We start from the raw sequence: 17,294 nt of genomic DNA, 5'->3' as shown, positions 1-17,294 counted from the left end.
CTGAACTCATTTCCCAAAATGGTGGAGGGTAGAAAGAATTTCTGTTGAATCATATATAACTAGTTCAATATATATTTTTTAAAAATGTCACAACTTAATTGCTTGGTGCTTTGAAAATAATTAAAGGACATCTTAGACTGGAATTTCATTTACTGCTTTGAGCAGATTCAAAATTATGTGACTTTCAAAATAAGATCTCCTTGGAAGTCTCCATCCTCAGTCTTGTACTTTTGTTCCACCATTACTACCTATCTATACAAACACACACACAATATACAACAGATACACTTGTTTAATTGGATTTTTATAGGTATTACTGGTTCTGGAAGTTTCCCCAATTTTAAGTGTAAATGATGTCCCTGAAATGTACATGATACTGGAATGGACTTTTCAAGCGTATACACAAATACAACTGGAATAAACACTATTTTTTACTTTTCTTTAATAATTGGACTTCTATGGATCCTTCCACCTGATAATCTCAAAGTGCAATACTACCAATAATTAGGCCTCTCGCACCCCTGTAAGATGAGTAAGCATTGCTTCTCCCATTTTAAAGATGGATAAATTGAGAAAGAGAGTTTAAAAAACTTGCTGAAAGTCACAGAACAAGTAAACGGCAGAGTTGGGATTAGAACTAGGGAGACCTAATTTAATTGGCACTTGCTCTAGCTAATGCACATACTTCCCTACCTTTGGTAAAATATTACTGTTTGCTTATTTAAAAGAAATAACTGTAACAGAAAATAAAGATTCTTGCTAAATTCTAATCTTCTTTTGCTTTTTGCTTCTACCAGAGAATATAATTCAATGGTAATGAAATAAACCCAGGCAATAACAATAAGCAACTGAGTGCTGAGCTTACAGCACACAACCCAGAAAACTCTGCTGGATCTAATGAAAAACACAATGAAATTTTGAACATTTAAATGGAAAAAATGATTTGCTGTACAAAACAGTGGGGCAAAACATCTTCAGTCATGTACACCTTCCATAGTGTCCTAATATTCAGACACTATTTGAGAATGCGTTTCCAAATATCACTAAAAAAGAAATTATTTTTTTAAATGTAGTTGCTATGCCAAATATACATAAAGAACTTAATTTAAAAATTACAATTGAAAAACTGTTAATAACTTCATGTTCACACAGCAGAAATAAAACATTACTTCTTTCCGGTACAATGCCTGTGTGTATGTATGTATAAAACCGCTCAACTTGCACACTTTTCATAATGTCTCACTAAATACAGCTGCAATACCGCTGATCTATTGTTTGCTAGCCGCTCATGGCTGGCAGTGGCATGAAAACCACATTCCTGGGCACTAAATAATCAGCCTGCATGACCCCCCAAGAACCTGTAAGTCAAATTTATTTACCTCCAGAGGGCAATGCTCTATTGTATCCTCCCTTCTTTCTAGCCACCTACGAACAATGGACAATAATTGCAACTGTCACGGCAGTCAGTAGGAAAAATAAACCAGTGCCTGTTTTCACAGCTTAATGCCAAACCTGATCCAAACACCTAATAACCATGCCCCCAGTCACAGAACCACACTTCCACTAAAATGCATTGGATGTGAGGCTTTGAACAAAGCTATGAAATAATAACTCAACTTGTGTTCAAAATGTGAAATTTAAAAACAAAAAAGTTAAAGCAAAGAAAACTCTTCTTTGAGGCTGTGCTATTGCTCCCCATCATCCCCCTGCTCCCACCCCCCCAGGCAAGACTGAAAGAGCTGTTGAATTTCTTTCGTGTTAGCTTATGGTTGCTGCTGCTTTCATGTTTAACTTGTGAAGGGGAAAGAAAGGAAGGGAGAAAAAAGACTGCCCTCCAACAGAACAAGATCATAGGGACTTGGAACAGACTGCCTTCTTAGTACAGAGCACGCTTAAGAATAGCTTTCCTCAGTCCACAGAGAGTGGAGGATCATAGGGAATCATTTTTTAAAACTCTAGCATCTCAAGGGTTAAAGAAGTTCCAGAGAGCTTATGGTGGCCACTGCAGCAACTCAACACCGAAAGCCGAAATGAAAGCCATCTACGGACCCTACGCTTAAAAAGCCTTAGAAGATTAATCAATCAGTTTATAGCACATCGTAGGGTTCCTGAAACCATATACTTTTTTAAAAGGTACTAATCACACATAAGCCAAGATATTAGCAATAGCCCTCTCTGGCCAATTGACTCACATGTGAGGAAAGTGTGCTCGGTGAGTTTTCGTGTCAAAGACTGAGTAAGGAACTCTGAAGTTGGCCCACTTACAAGAAGAGTAATTTCTCAACCTATATGAGTCTGAAGTGGTGTGTTTTGTCATCAATTTATCAAATAAGTGTAATAGATACGTATATTTATTCTGGACTCATATGAATTAGAGTCCCTAGCTAGAGAAGTTGGGGGAGCAAATGGCATACTTTCCCCCTTGTGTAAGCCAGTGGACTAGAGCAAGCTAGTGCCGGTGGCTTGTTTGTGACAAGCTGAAAGGAACATATGAATAAAATACTAAGTTTTAGTGTAAGCTGATGAATTATTCCCTAAGAGACTGCCTTTTAGGTTTAGAGTAAATTGACAGCTTTTGTTTCAACTTTTTACTGTATGTTTTACTGAGTGTTACTGTGTACAGTGAAACTATCTGAAGTAAATTTTTAGGAATTTGCCTGAATAAGGACTTCAGGATTTGCCTGTATATGAGTAAAACAGTGGCAGAGAACTAGGTCTAATAGGGTTTAATTCTAATCTCATGCCACTTTTTCACTGCTGTATTCCTGTTGATTTAAATGGAGCTGCTTTGGATTTGCTTTGATTGTAAGTGGTGTAAGACATGTTCTAGTGCAAACAGGAATCAATTTGTAGAAGTTCTATGTCATACAGGAGGTCAGATTAGATGATCACAATGGTCCCATCTGGCTTTATCATGAAGGAAGTGGGAGGCTCACACTGTTTTCTTTTAGGGGAACATCAGCTTCTTTATCTTGGAAATTACATAAGTTTGACACACTTGTTTAGAATCAGTGCTGCACCATTATCTAGGAAGAATTACAAATACTGTATAAAAATAAATAACTATCGGTTTCTTAAAATGACCTCACATACATAAATATCTTGGCAAAACATAAGAAGGTACTACTGCTGGATAATGGTCACATTTTGCATTTTCCTTCTAGAGCAGGGCTTTAAAGTTTAATGTTTTAATGCACAGATGTTGTGTGCTGTCTCTTAATATCTGTACAGGTTAATTTCAGTACTTAGAGGCATCACTACAAAAACTTTGCCCTTTCATCTATGCACAATATCATCACAATCTGCACCAACAATAGCAAACATTTCTGATCTCCTTCAGATTTCAGACGGGTAGCTCCTGCTGTACATGGATGTTAATCACTGTGTTAATATGCAAACTGTACAAAATCTCTGTTGGGTTTTATGTGAATCCTATAATAGACTACTCTTATGTTGATAAACACAGAATTAAAGATGGAACAGAACCCTTACATAAATGAAGGTGGTTCATTCATTTAGGACAAAATACCATGATTTATTAAAATCACACGGGGAGATTGTACACTCCCAAGTGAAGATGTTGCCAACAAAGAAATGAGAAACAAAACAAAAAAAGATGAAGAAGTTCCATAATGCTAATTATATATACATATATTTTATTTTTGTTTTGTTTTAACTTTATAGAATCACAGTAACATTACCTTTTATTTCTCCAAAGTTCCCTGATCCCATGGCAAGAAGCTTGTCTTTCCAGTCCTTTGATAGTAGCTTTTCAATACTGGGAGTTTCTGAGTGAAGGGAGGAAAAAAAAATGTAAGAAAATCAACATGACTGGCTCCACAATAGAACTCATTAAAAGTCTATCTGTTAAAAATAAGGCCAACTCTATTCTGGGCCCCAATTCGTAATGACTTCATCAACAAACTGATAAGACGGAAGGTGGGGGGGGGAGGGGAAAGAATGTGTTTTGTCACCTGCTGTTTCAAAATCATTAGCTTTTTCCTCTTGCGGAACAAAGCCATAGTAATTCTGTATGACAATGGGCACATATAAACCTGCAATTCATTGTTTTTCAATTTAGTGAACAAGTTCCTGCTTATAATGGATGCTTGTCAATTTCAGGGTGTTAGTCTGCAGTCAAAAAATAATTATGTTGGTAAAATTCAGAGTAAAAAAAAGGCAAAGAATTAGCTCCTAAATCTGCTACATGTAATTATATCCCTCTGTGTGTTTACAACTACGTCTACTTTATAATGTGTGTTTAAACATCGTGTGATGGTAAGCACACCCTGGAAAGGTTTTCTAGTAACACACACAAACTCAGACATTGTAAATAATAATAATAATAATAATAATAAAAAAAGTTGGGTATGATAAAAAGCTTTACAAAGATGCAAAATCCAGAAATCGGGGGGAAAGCAATGTCTAGAATGGAAACCCATTATTTGCTCATTTCAGATTTCTATCACTTCCTTTCTTTAATAAAATATATTTGTTCAGTATTTTCAGGGGAAAATACACTAAGGGTGTGGATGGGTCCAATATTTATGTCCCTAACTCTTGCATTTTGACCTCTTTTTTGTGTGGAATTTTAATGCATAAGTAAATATAAATGCTAATAAAATTCAGAGAACATTAAACTCAGTTCCAAACAATGTAATTGTATATTCTTGTCAGCATTTAGATGGGTACACAATTACAATGGCTTTCAATCCCACGATTAGTACTGCATTCAGTTAGAAAATGGAGTGTACTAAAAGATAAGTGTCCCAGTATGCGCCATCTAAATAACAATACCCACACTTATTATCTGGATCTAAGACATATACTGCTATTCTCCACATTTGTGTTTATGTGTATTTGTATTTGTTCAGGCATTTGTTTACCCCCTACCAGGAGCATAAAAGGAGTACATGTTAACTTATCAAAGGGACCGTCTGGCCTAGGGACCATACAATTATTAGCAACTGGTTAATTTTCCCCACAGTAAAAAGCATTATGAGGAGCCTTCATTATCTTGTTTGGCTAATTTTGCCAACCTTCTTGAACCACTAACTTCAAGCTCTCAGGAATCAGTCACAAAATCTGTGTGCAGTCTTCAATAAAAACATATCACAGGTTTTTTTCTCCCTCTTTCTAAAAATGCAGTATTATAACATTTTATTCTCTCTTTATAAAAGATTTGTGGAAAATGAAAGCGAACAAAATATTTATTTCATAATCATTAATATAAATATAATGTAATATATGTATTCTCTCTCTCACACACACACAAACCATCCCTAAATATTCAGTCTCCAGTTTAATGTTTTAAAAATATATAATTATAGGAATTCTGCTCTCTAAGTTGAATGAAGTTTTTTTCCTAACTTTTAACAAAAAATTTAGTTAGAAGCTCAAAAATTACAATTAGATCACAACGAAACGTCTATGAAAAGCTGCATGTTAACATTTTTAACATTAATATTTCCATGCCTGAGTTCATGATAAGAAGATTCCACTATGCTTAAGACACTTTTACAAATATTTCCAAAGTGTGTACTTTCCCAGTAAACACTTCATGAAGGAAACCATTTTTAAAAACATATCTGAATAGATCAAATAAACATTGCTGTTTTCTTTTTTCCTGTGTTTTTCAAAAATTCTTGAGTATCATGTAAACAGGCCAGAGCCAATGCGGTATTTGCAATAGAGGACTGTCAGTCATTAAAAGCTAACAAACCTTTGCAAAGCAGGAATGCAGCAATAGAAATCCATTGTGAACTAACAATAGGCTACAGAACCTCCAGGCACCAAAAGTAGACCATTTTACTTTTAAGTCTATTGTCAGCAAAGTCCATGACAAAGCTTTTCCCCTGCAGCTAGACAAAATATTCGCTGTAGTGTGCTCATAAAGAAACAGAAGTCTTCTGTCTAACTTGCAGAGTTAAAGCAACAGTAGTCTGGTTTCTGAAGCCTGCAGAACACTCCAGGTTCACTGCAGGCCTCTGTATTAACTACCAAGCGGATACACAGCTCAGCTACACAGCAGCTTAGTACAATTACCCTCCTTGTTACAAATAGTCCCTCCAAATGAATGGCTCCTTCAAGACCATGTTATTGGAAGGTGCTTGATCAGAAATCACAGTTAACTTTCTATGCATAAACCAGGATAGGAGTGCCTGTGATTAAGTTCAATGCTATTATTTTTAGCGATTTTGTTGTTGTTGCTGTTTTGTCAATAAAAACCTATTGACTGTAATGAAACAACTCATGTTACAAATTACTGTTCTCGCAACCTGACTCTACTGGTAATTCAGGAAGAACTGCAACAAATAAGCTAAGAATAATTAATTCAATGGACAGCCATGTATCAATGACTGAATTTCTGTTAGAATAGTAAAGATCTCAGTAGGAAATGCATGATTAGGGATGTGAAAGGCCAAATGGCAAAATCCCAGTAGTAACAATGCATCTGTTCATTAATGTGCGAATATGAGTAATATGAAAATGTAACACACTTATAATCCACACTGCAATGCCGATGGCATAAAATAGATTGTGGTGATCTAATAAGTGTTTCCCCTGTTGAAATACTGTATGTTACCCATTTAAAATAATACTGTATGGATATTTGTGTTTAAAATACCTGTAATCATGTTTAATTGATGTACTAAAGTATTTGAAACCTCTTTTGACATGAACGGCAATTGTCATGTGAGGCACTTTGACAGAATTTTGCTGTTTTTACAGCCTGAAAATGTTTTTATTTAAAAAAGAAGAGTACTGTGATTTTAGAAACAATAGATGGGCATTCCCCATGAAAAAGGAAGAACTAAAAGTCTATATGAAATTATAGTTTAATTATATTATGTTATACAGTAATATAATATATCCTGTTCATGTATTCTGAGTATTGTTTGTGAAAGGCTTACATACCGTATCTTTAAAACAATTAGAATATATATATTATATCCACTCCATAAAAACAAGTTTGAAACTGATATATATTAAACATAATTGTCCTAAAAGCTACAATCATAGGAACTTTCACGAACTAAATAAAAGCCTAGAACATTTTGTTGGGAGGAACACACATACTGGGACAAAAAAATAACACAATAACTTGTTTGGAAAACAGACATACGTTGTGCACCTTAGAAAGTTTACATACGTATAGATGGGTATGCATGCAATGTGCTCCATGAAGCTAAATTTAGTCAAGTGGTCTGAGCACATCACTGGGAACTGCTACTTCCAATCTCTATTCTGATATGGATTCTCTCCATGGATTTGGGAAATCACTTAACAGATTTACCTCATTTTCACCATCTGTAAAATGGGGATGACATTGTAACAACTTTTAGCCACCTAGTACAATTGCCCGTAATGGACCAGGACCTCATTACGCTAAATGCTGTACAAACACAAATGCTGCATATGCTACGCTGTATGCCACAACCGTTCAGAACTTCTCAGTAACAGAAGTGATAGCGTTTAGCTCTTCCTTCTTCAGAATCACAGCACTCATCTACTTGAGCTGAAGGAAAACCTCTGTTAGTTATTAGCAACATAGAACCTACGACACACAGAGCTAGAGTCACAAAAGGACTCAGGTGACTAACTGCCATTTCAGGTGACTAAACCCAGAATCAGGCTCCACTGTGATTAATAAAAACCCCATTCAGCAGCCATTAAATCCTGCAGATGCCTAAATTCACTTGGCACCCAACTTTCTGCAATAAAAGATACCTGGACAGTTGGGTGTAGTTTGGGGGGGAGAAGAAAGCAAGGGGTGCTCCGCCCCACCAAACTGCAAGCCTCGGGCAGGCATGGAATATGCCACCACCACTGCTGTCCCTCCACAAGCACAGCTCCATTGGCCTGACTGGAGCTGTCCCCCCAAATATAGAAATCAAACGACACCTATATGTTTGTACACCTCTCACATGCACAGGGAAGTCCCATGTCTCGAGTGCAGACCCCTGAGTGCCAGGGCAATGCATAAACCAGGAAAAGACAGGCGTTCCTCCATCTAATTCATCAGTGGGGCCAAATCTGGTAAGCATGTTCTGTGCTCAATTACTAGATAGTGCCTACAGGTGAGCTTACACAAAACAGAGAGAAGGAGGACCACCTCCCCCCTGACTTTTAGCCCAGGGATTAAGATACTCACCTGGTTCAAATCCCTCCGCCACCTGAGGGAAAGAAGGGATTTGAACAGGGATCTGCCACCTCTTAGGAGCTTGCCCTACTACGGGGCTATGGGATAGTCTGGTGTGCGACTCTCGCAGTCTCTCCTGTTGAAGCTGTTTCGCTGTGAATAAATAATTTAAGACGAGTCATTGGAGCAGGGGGACTGGAGGTGTCTTAGAGACTTGGAGTGCTCGCAGTTGAGTACTCTAACCACCTGCTATTGAGTCATTGCACCCCCAATCTCTTTGGCTTACTGATTATTTCATTACTTATGTCATTTAAGTTATGAGGGAGCACCTTCTCCCCCAGCTTCTGGCAAAAACAGCATAGGCACCAAACACCGAGAGAGGGGCTGCAGCGGAGAATCCCAAAACAAAGGGACACAGCTCCCTGCAGCCCAGATGTAGTCGCCTATATGTATGAGGGGGTGGGGCTTAGCATCTCCCACTGGCTAACTTAGGTGAAAAGCCACCTGACATCCTGGCTTTTGTGAATCTCATTCTGAAGTGCCTGTCTCTTCCCATTCACTGTATAGGGAGCCTAGGTACTTAGCTCTTTGGGAGTCCCAATGATTTTCTAGACACCTCAGTTCCATTGTGACTCTAGCTCTAGGGCACTAGTTCTGGTTCTATCTAGTAGACAGCAATGATACACCTACAGAATAGCCAGGACATTACAGTATATACTCACAAGGGTGTTATGAAGAATACTTTGTTAATGCTTGCAAAAGTTCTCAATGAATAAGTGCTAAGTATTATGGAGAGTTATGGCTAGGGTAGAGGAAGAGAAAGAGAACAAAAATGTGGAAAGAACAACAGCAATTATAAAATAAATAATGGTAAAACTGGAAAACACAGATGAACGGAGTCCTTTGACCTGAAATACAGATTAATTCACAGCTATTATTTGTGTGGGTTTTTTCTGGTTGTAGGTTTATCAGTCATTATGTCCTTGATAATATATTTACACAGCATTTTGTTTTCTTTTTTTCCCCCTTGCCTCTTTTGCTCGCATATGCTTCTTCGCATCAATGCCTATGGCAATACCCAGCGGTGAATGGCCCTCCAACTGTGCCAGCCATTGTTACAGCAGCATACTGGCTCTTCAGTTCATGTTCATTCCCAAGAACTCTCCCTCCTCTCCCCCCTTGGTGCCAAACACTCTCAAGACTGACTCCCTCATATAGAACAATGAGACCTGGAGACTCGTGCCAGCATCCAGTAATTCTCAAACGGAGCCGCGGTGCCAGGAATAAAACCACATTCTCTCCAGTGCAGTAGCTCTATAAACCGGTCCAATTTGTGTATGTATGTATTCACACACGTGTTTGTGTGTGTGAGCATGTGTATATAATTTAGCTGCTCTGAAAATATTAAAAAATAAAGGAGCTAAGTAAATGAATAGAAAACCACCTTTATAAACCAAGTTCTTGTGGGCTAGCTGTGCATAACATAATACTTGTTCTTTGTTTACCTGAGTTTTAACTGTGACTTCATTGACATATTTGTTTCAGAGCTCTCTTTCACGAAAACGGTTTCATTTTGAGAAAGGAACTACTGAGTTCTAAGGCCTAGTTTATGCTAGAAAGTTGTACTAACACACCATTTTCAGCACAGCATGAAGTGCATCCATATTTAATTTTGTCTCCTACTGACAAAACTCTCCACATTTTCTAGCTTCCTTTTCAGAGTGACCTAAACCTCCTGCTGTTATAGTTCTATCAGCACAGTGGCATTGTGGATGAACGAGTATCTGTACCCATAATAGCAACCCTCCACTGCAATCCCACACTGCGACATTCCCTTCAGGAGTGACCTTTCTGAAAGCACTTTGGAACTCCACTGCCCAGGAGTTACATTGACCAGAAGACCACCTCACTTTTAAATGTCCAGCAAGGTCTTCACAGCCACATCTGTTGCTGTTATCTGTTGACTATTTGCTCTCAGCATGGCTCCTCGCACTCAGCCCCGGGCTGCTGCTTGGCTCAAGAAGAAGATGCTGAATTTCCTTGTTCTGTAGGGAGATGAGTGTGTGCAGGCACAGCTACAGCACTCCCATAAAAACAACAATATTTACAGTGACTAGGCAAAGGGGTCAGGTACTCCAAAGAGAAGCACCAGTGCTGTGCAAAGGGAAAGGAGCTGAGGCAGGACTATCAGAAAGTGAAGGAGAACAATAATTCCAGAGCTACCCACATGACCTGAGTCTTTTACAACCTGCTGACTGCTATATTCACCAGGGACCCTATCATTTCTCTTGTAACCCCTGTGGACACTTCATGTCTCAGAGAGGAGGTGGAAGCCCCCATGGAGCAGTGGATGAGGGAGAGGTGTCTGGCACTGGCTAGCAAACAGACAACAAGGTGGAGTAAAGCAAAATGTCCAAAAGCCAGGTGTTATTCAACAGCTGGACCTCAGACAGTCTGAATGCCTCAGACCGACACAGCTCATCCGAGGAAGAGGAAGAATCTGGGAGGGCAAGTGATTGCTAATGTCCCCATGAAGAAGCCATAGTGTAGGCTGATATGCCCTAACTCTTGGCAATCTGTGCCTGTATGTTTGCATTGCCTGGAAAAAGCTGATGGAGACATATGTCCTTTCCTTACAATCCAGCTGTAAGCACTGTCTGCCATCCATTCATCATTTCTCCACCCCGTGTCCATCCACACACCATTATACCAACACTCTCCAGCAAGTATTCTTGCATTCTTAATGCAGCAAAATTAACCCACCGCTCTCCCAGTTCACACTGGGAGGCAAACAAACTCAGACCTAGAGCCTATGTTATAAACAAATCTTCACAATTTCATAGAAGATGATCAGCACTGAATATTTAAGATTTTCCCAGATGCTACGAGGCAGAGATACTTTGACCAGGTCACCATGGTATGTATAACCCTACTCCATACCAGGACCACTGGGGGAATCATCACAGAAAACAGCTTGGCTATATATGTCCCCAGGTGGCTTTTAGACCTCTCAAACAGCTCCCTTCTTGGCAGGATCATGCCTCCCCACTCTCATCCCTGCTCCTTGAGCCACCAACCTCCCCACAATTCTTTTGACTCAGTTCCCACTGCACTCAACTCCAGTAGACAAAAGCTCAGGGAACAAAGAGAACTTCTTGGATTACAAGACCTGTCACCTGTGATACACTGATATCCAGGTTCTTTTTGCATTTTTCATACATAGTTATGGGGTGTAGTTAGTGAAGACAAAATCATCTGTAAGTTACTGGCTCTTTTTTTTTTTTATTTTGTGATGGTTGGTATATTGATAAAGTACATGTTGTCTGAACATTGAAGCATCCTTATTGTGATTTCTGGCACTGTAGTGCTGCCCGTAGTGCTAGAAAGTAATTCACATAGCCAAAAATGGTTCCATAGATCAATAAAAACACTGAACAAGTATTTAAAAGTTAGTAATCTAGCATACTACAGAAGCAATTACTTCTGTTTGATCTAGAAATCACCAGCAGTCATTTTACTATTGCTCACATATATACATATACAAGTCTTCTATACTTCAATAAAATATTTCTTGAAATTAACTAACTTGTTAATTCATTCCAAAAAATGGTTAAAACAGCGTACTACTACAACACACCACTAGTTACTATACTAATGATCACATAGTCAGGCTATTGCCCCTATTAAAGTACCTCATCTGAAATGTTCTGGCAGTGGTACTGTTAACCAGCTTATTTTCAGGCTGTTTTAGTTCAGCAGACAGCCTGGCCACCTCACTCATCCACACTGGCAATGGGGTCTCACCCCCGAGCTCTTAGTTATTATGCAATGCACAGTGTGCAGCAATAACTGTTGGGATATTCTTCTTGCTGAGATTCAGCTTTGTCATGAGACATCTCCACTTGCCCTTCAACGTTCCAAAGGCACACTTCACATTCATTCCGCAAATACTCAGGCCACAGTCAAACCTTTCCTTGCAGCTGTGCAGCTTCCTAGTAAATAGCTTCATGAAAGGCCTTATTTTCACACTGTCAAAAAGTGGAGTGTTTCTAAAAATCAGGGTGTTGTGGACGTTTCTGGACCAGCTAACATGTATGTTAGTAAAGAACCCATAATGATCCACCGAGGCCTGCATAACCATACAGACCATCTCTTTTGGTTTATATAACCAGAAGCAAGGGGACAAGCATCTCAACTATCACTCCAGCACAGTTAGGGAAGCCCTGCTCCTGGAATCAGTCTATTATTTCCTGCACTTGGTTTATCCTGAAAGAACTTATTTTATCTTCTTGCAGACCTCAATGATGACTGCCCCACCAGGTTTTCCAACACCAAATTGATTACTCACTGACAGTAATCTGTGGTTGGAAACTTCCATATGACCCTTGCCACTCATTTCTCCACTGCAAAGGCAGGTCCTGTCTTGGTGTTTCTGTGCTGCAGGACAGTAGTGCATTCAACACACAGTTCTAGGAGTGTAGTCTTCTGCAACTGAAAAGTCTGGAGTCGCTATTGGCTATTCCACGTTTGCAGGATGACCAGGTCTCATTGCTCAGTGGACGGTCCTAAAGCCACCAGTCCACTGAGTGTGGTTATTCTGCGAAGAATAGCTGTAACAGTGTAGTCTCTGCATTCACTGTTCAGTCATCCTCAGTTAACTCTGTTTGAATGCTGTGTCCTTGCACTCACAGCAAGATCTTATACCCTGTCCTTACAACATAGGAAGAAGCTGTATTTCTTTGTGCCACATCCATGCTTGTAGCAGCGAGTTCTCAAATGGGACAATTTTCCCCAAGGTAGCATGCTTGAAGACAGCATGACAGACATTGGGATGCCTACCTACAGTATAACATGATTTTTTCCAATACAGCTTCATGCTATGTGGGCACAATGCACCGACATAAACAGCTGAGTGTGAAAGCACTCCACAGATATCATTTTGTGGGTGGCTCTGTGTCAACAGACATTTTACTGGTACAACGCTCCAGTGTGGACAAGGAATAAAGTGCCCCCCAAAATATATTAAATTAAATTAATATAAAATTCATTACAATGAGGAAGTATGTTACCCGTATGTTAACCCCAACAAGGTGCCTAATTCTTCAGAGATATTTATTTTTAAAAAATAAATTAATAAAATGAATCTCCACTCTGGTCTACAAAACAACATGAATAAATAACACAATACAACTAAATGTCAATATTATACATCTGTGTAAAGTTTAAGAGCAGCATTTTCCTTTTTATCAATATTACAAGTACATCAATGGGAGCATGTGTGAGGAAAAAAGTGAAATGTGGAAAAAATGTCTTCCCTATGGACTGAAGAAGAGAACTCTGTACCAGGATGTCATATGCAACTTTCTAATTCCAGTCAGCTATAAGTGAAAGATAAAATTTACTTCTCAAGAGTGATTTCCCCAAAACACAGCTGATAAAGGACGCCTGTATACCAAACTCAGCAGCAGCCACTGAGCAGCATCATAACTCAGCTGCCACTGAGATATTTTTAATATTTCCAGAAACTATTTCAAGAGTAACAACATAAAAACAGAAACATCTGGAATTTAAACTATTAAATCTCACATCAGCTTTATTTTTCTATCGCAGTTAGATCAAAGCTAATAAGTTTCCTTGAAATATTTTCATATTAGTACCACCAATATACTCATTTTCTAATTAAGCACTCATGTTAGCTAATTAATAACAACAGACAGCTATGCTTTTTGTCTGCTACTTTTTGACACCTTTAGAAAATGATCGGTAAGCAACAGGACTTAAAAACATACATTAGGACATATGTGTGCATATTAACACTGAATATTAAAAAAAATGATTGAGGGCTCTATTGCTATGTTTATTCTCTTGCTGGAAATTACTACTTTTCCCCCTACTTTTTAGGGTACTAGTAAGTTAAAATTTCAACAAAATCGTTAAAAAATGAGTACCTGGTGTAAATAATAATAAAGCAAATATCTAGCACTATTGATAAAATTTCAAAAAAAAAGTCCACATTCAGTTTATTTCCACTACACTTTCAAATAAAAGCCATTCAACTAAAATAATAATCATCAATGACATCGTAGCACTTTGCACATATGCACTATAACAGCTTTCTCCTGATGATCTCAAAGCACTTAAAAAGATATGCACCTTAATCTCCTTTTATAAGATGAGAAAAAATGAGGCACAGAGAATGTAAGTGTCTTGCCCAGAGGCACATAGCTAGGACCATCAGTGTAGACCTGAGATAAGAATCTAGATAGCCTAACTTCCATTCCCTGCTGTAGCCATTAGACCACAGTGCCTAAAAGATTGTTACAAAATTAGTACACAAATTTCAGAGCTGGAAAAGAGACAATTGATTATTAGTGTCCAAAATTCCTACATCTTTCTAACATGCCACACTATCAGGGAACAAGAGACGAGAAAAGCCTTATCTGTCAAAGAAAGAGAGCAATTAAAAAAGAGTAAAACACAAAATCTCTACTCGTCAAAAAGGCAACTTCCGCTTGGTGAGGGTTTTTTTGTTTTGTTTTGTTTTGTTTTAACTAGCTCTGTTCCCAGAGAATGACACACAAAGATCAATTCCTCCTCTGACATTCCTGTAGGTTTTCTGGCTCTGTTTCGCAATGTACTCTTCTCAGAGAAGAGGAGTCTATTGCACTGGGAGAAAGGGTGTGGGAGAAGGCTTCACCTTCTTTAATTTAAGACACGAAATGTCCCACTGCAGCTGCACCAAAGTACATGTTACTTGACTAATCACTGGTTCCCCCTCCCTACTCCCCCCCCCTTTTTTTTTGACAGCTGTCTTCCTATCATCCCAACAGGTGCTATTAGGCCCTGAACAATGGCTAAGGCTTTTAAGCCACTACTGTTGACAAGTGAAAGGGAACAACAAATGGCTCGACAGTGCTCGTCTCCCCGGGTCACTCAGCCAATGGTAATAGTTATTATTTTTATTTATTAGCTTTGCGGCACTGTCCTTCATTGTGCCTCCCCCACCCTCCCTTTTCCGTGGCAGCCAGGAGCATTTTAACTTTTAATAAAAATGGGAGAGCGCATAGCTCCTGAGATAGCTCTTTCTGTAAAGTGCACAGCTAATGAATGTTGTCCATTTAGATCTGGATAATTTATGATGTCAGCAAGTGTGGGTGTGGAGGGCTGAATCAAGATCTAGCCATTAGTTACATTGTGAGGAGTGAAAACGAGAATATGTGGAAGCGGGGGAGAGAGAGAAAAGAGATTTTTAAGAGTATTTGTTTTTGAAAGATAGTTGCAAGGTTAGACAATAAATAAGACAGTCCCGCCGTTACGGTTAAACCTATTTTTCTTTACTAATCTTAACATTTCACCCATATATGCCTCTTCAGAGAACAATGGCAGAGATAAAACCGGAAATACAAACTATAGCTTCCTAAAGTGAATGTGAAATTAACACATTTTAAAAACTGCATTGTTTATGGCAAACAAGATCTTAAATAATGCATCGAAACATGTTATCCACCAGGGGACAAATGCATCAGGATGCTCTGATGCCAAGCATATATATTTGCTAATTACAGGCCTAATTGTCAAAACTCTGCCCAGCCAATAAGCTCCATCAAATGCAAAGCCATCCATTGTCTGGGCAAAACCTTACATCTGCATGGGCAAACCAGGTAATTCCAAGTGCAAATAGAGCAAGTCACCTGCACATGCAAATATGGTCTTTGTAGAGCTCATTCAATGCACATAGTATCAACGATTTAATTTAATATTCTAGAAATGCGTGATATAGAGTCGTAAGTGTTATGGCCAAACTGAGCTATGCCAATTTACACCCATTGAGGATATGGTTCTATACATTTAAATTTTTAATTGTCACAATTACATTGTGAAAGGGGCCATATGATCAAAAGAAAAGTGGATTATGTACCACTCTATTCAAAGCAGAGAATTACTGAAATACTCTAAAATAAACTTTTGGCGATGTTAACAAAATAATACAAACAAGAAGAAGGATGAAAAAAATAAAGAACAGAAAACTAAAAAAAATTCAAGAAAATACACACTAGGCTAAGATTTCCAGTCTCTGAAAATATGACAGACTGTTTTACCACTGGAAGTGAGAATTAAAGCACATACGCCTGATGCTAAACAACTACACATCCTGAACTCCTCTTGCGCAACATATGTGAAAACAAAATCTCAATATCTGTTTGCCAGATGCCAGAAAAGACATGAACAATAAAAAAAAAAGACAAGAATTATACTATAAATCAGAGCTTCTGGAGTGCAGGTAGTTTCACAGTAAATCAGGATGGTAGTTGTAATGCAAATGATATTTGCAAGAAATCATTATGTCAAATTAAATAGAAATTATTAAAGCAAATGTCATCTTTGGATTTGCTTAGAATAATCTTCCAAGATTTTCACACAGGCTTCTCCATCAAAGTACAGCATTCCATCTGCCTCAACAACTTGTTCTGTTTGTTCTCACTTGTCGCCATTCATAGATTTTTTGGACTCTGTTATTTTCGGTTTAAATAGGGAGAGGAAATACACTGGGTTTCCTTTTGATATAGCATTTATCTTCATGAGTTTGGAAATGACATCAGGATGCACGAATGGTGCAGCCATATAGCAGTTATGACAAGTCATCCCCAAACAAGCAAAGAGAAACCACCAGAAGTCTATTATCTGGGGCTCTTTAATGTAAGAGTTCTGCACAAGGATAAAGAAGAGAGACCAACAGAGAAAGAGAGAGAGGAAAGGGGAAAGAGAGAGCTTAAGAAAGGAGAGACCAAGAAGAAGACAAAGAGGGAAGATGGAAGAATCAGAAAAAGAGGGAATCAGTGAAGAGGCCAAGGAGTAGAAGAGTCAGAGAAGCAATACAGCCACTTCCTGACTATTATTATAGACACCACCACTGAATTACCCCCTCCCACACGGCTGCACATATAGATCACCCAACCAGTCTAGGTAAACATGCAAGAGAAAAAGCGCGAAGGAGCAACACTCAAGGTGTGCTGGTGGAAAATACAATATGATACAGACTCAGGCACCAGGGATTTCTACAAAGTAGTGCCATTGCTATGAAGGTGGCAGAAGTCTTATTTCTCCACTGCAAAAGAGGCAGTATAATCATGCCCTGCAGAATTCTTCTGAA

The 17,294-nt window shown here is 38.6% G+C and overlaps 1 protein-coding gene across 12 annotated transcripts in view; it reads right to left on the bottom strand.

Annotated features, from left to right (window-relative positions):
* Window positions 1-17,294, bottom strand: part of SOX5 (SRY-box transcription factor 5) — an 831,751-nt gene that overhangs the window by 189,468 nt on the left and 624,989 nt on the right. For all 12 annotated transcript variants that reach the window (XM_067559200.1, XM_067559203.1, XM_067559201.1 and 9 more), the window contains one exon: window positions 3,702-3,788. In XM_067559200.1, coding sequence (XP_067415301.1) covers window positions 3,702-3,788 — 87 coding nt within the window. The remainder of the gene's footprint in view (window positions 1-3,701; window positions 3,789-17,294) is intronic.

Source organism: Emydura macquarii, unplaced genomic scaffold (assembly GCF_026122565.2).
Source record: "Emydura macquarii macquarii isolate MOO-44397 ecotype Brisbane River unplaced genomic scaffold, CSIRO-AGI_Emac_v2 contig_2205, whole genome shotgun sequence".
Taxonomy (NCBI): domain Eukaryota; kingdom Metazoa; phylum Chordata; order Testudines; family Chelidae; genus Emydura; species Emydura macquarii.
This window is presented reverse-complemented; position numbering and strand designations above follow the sequence as displayed.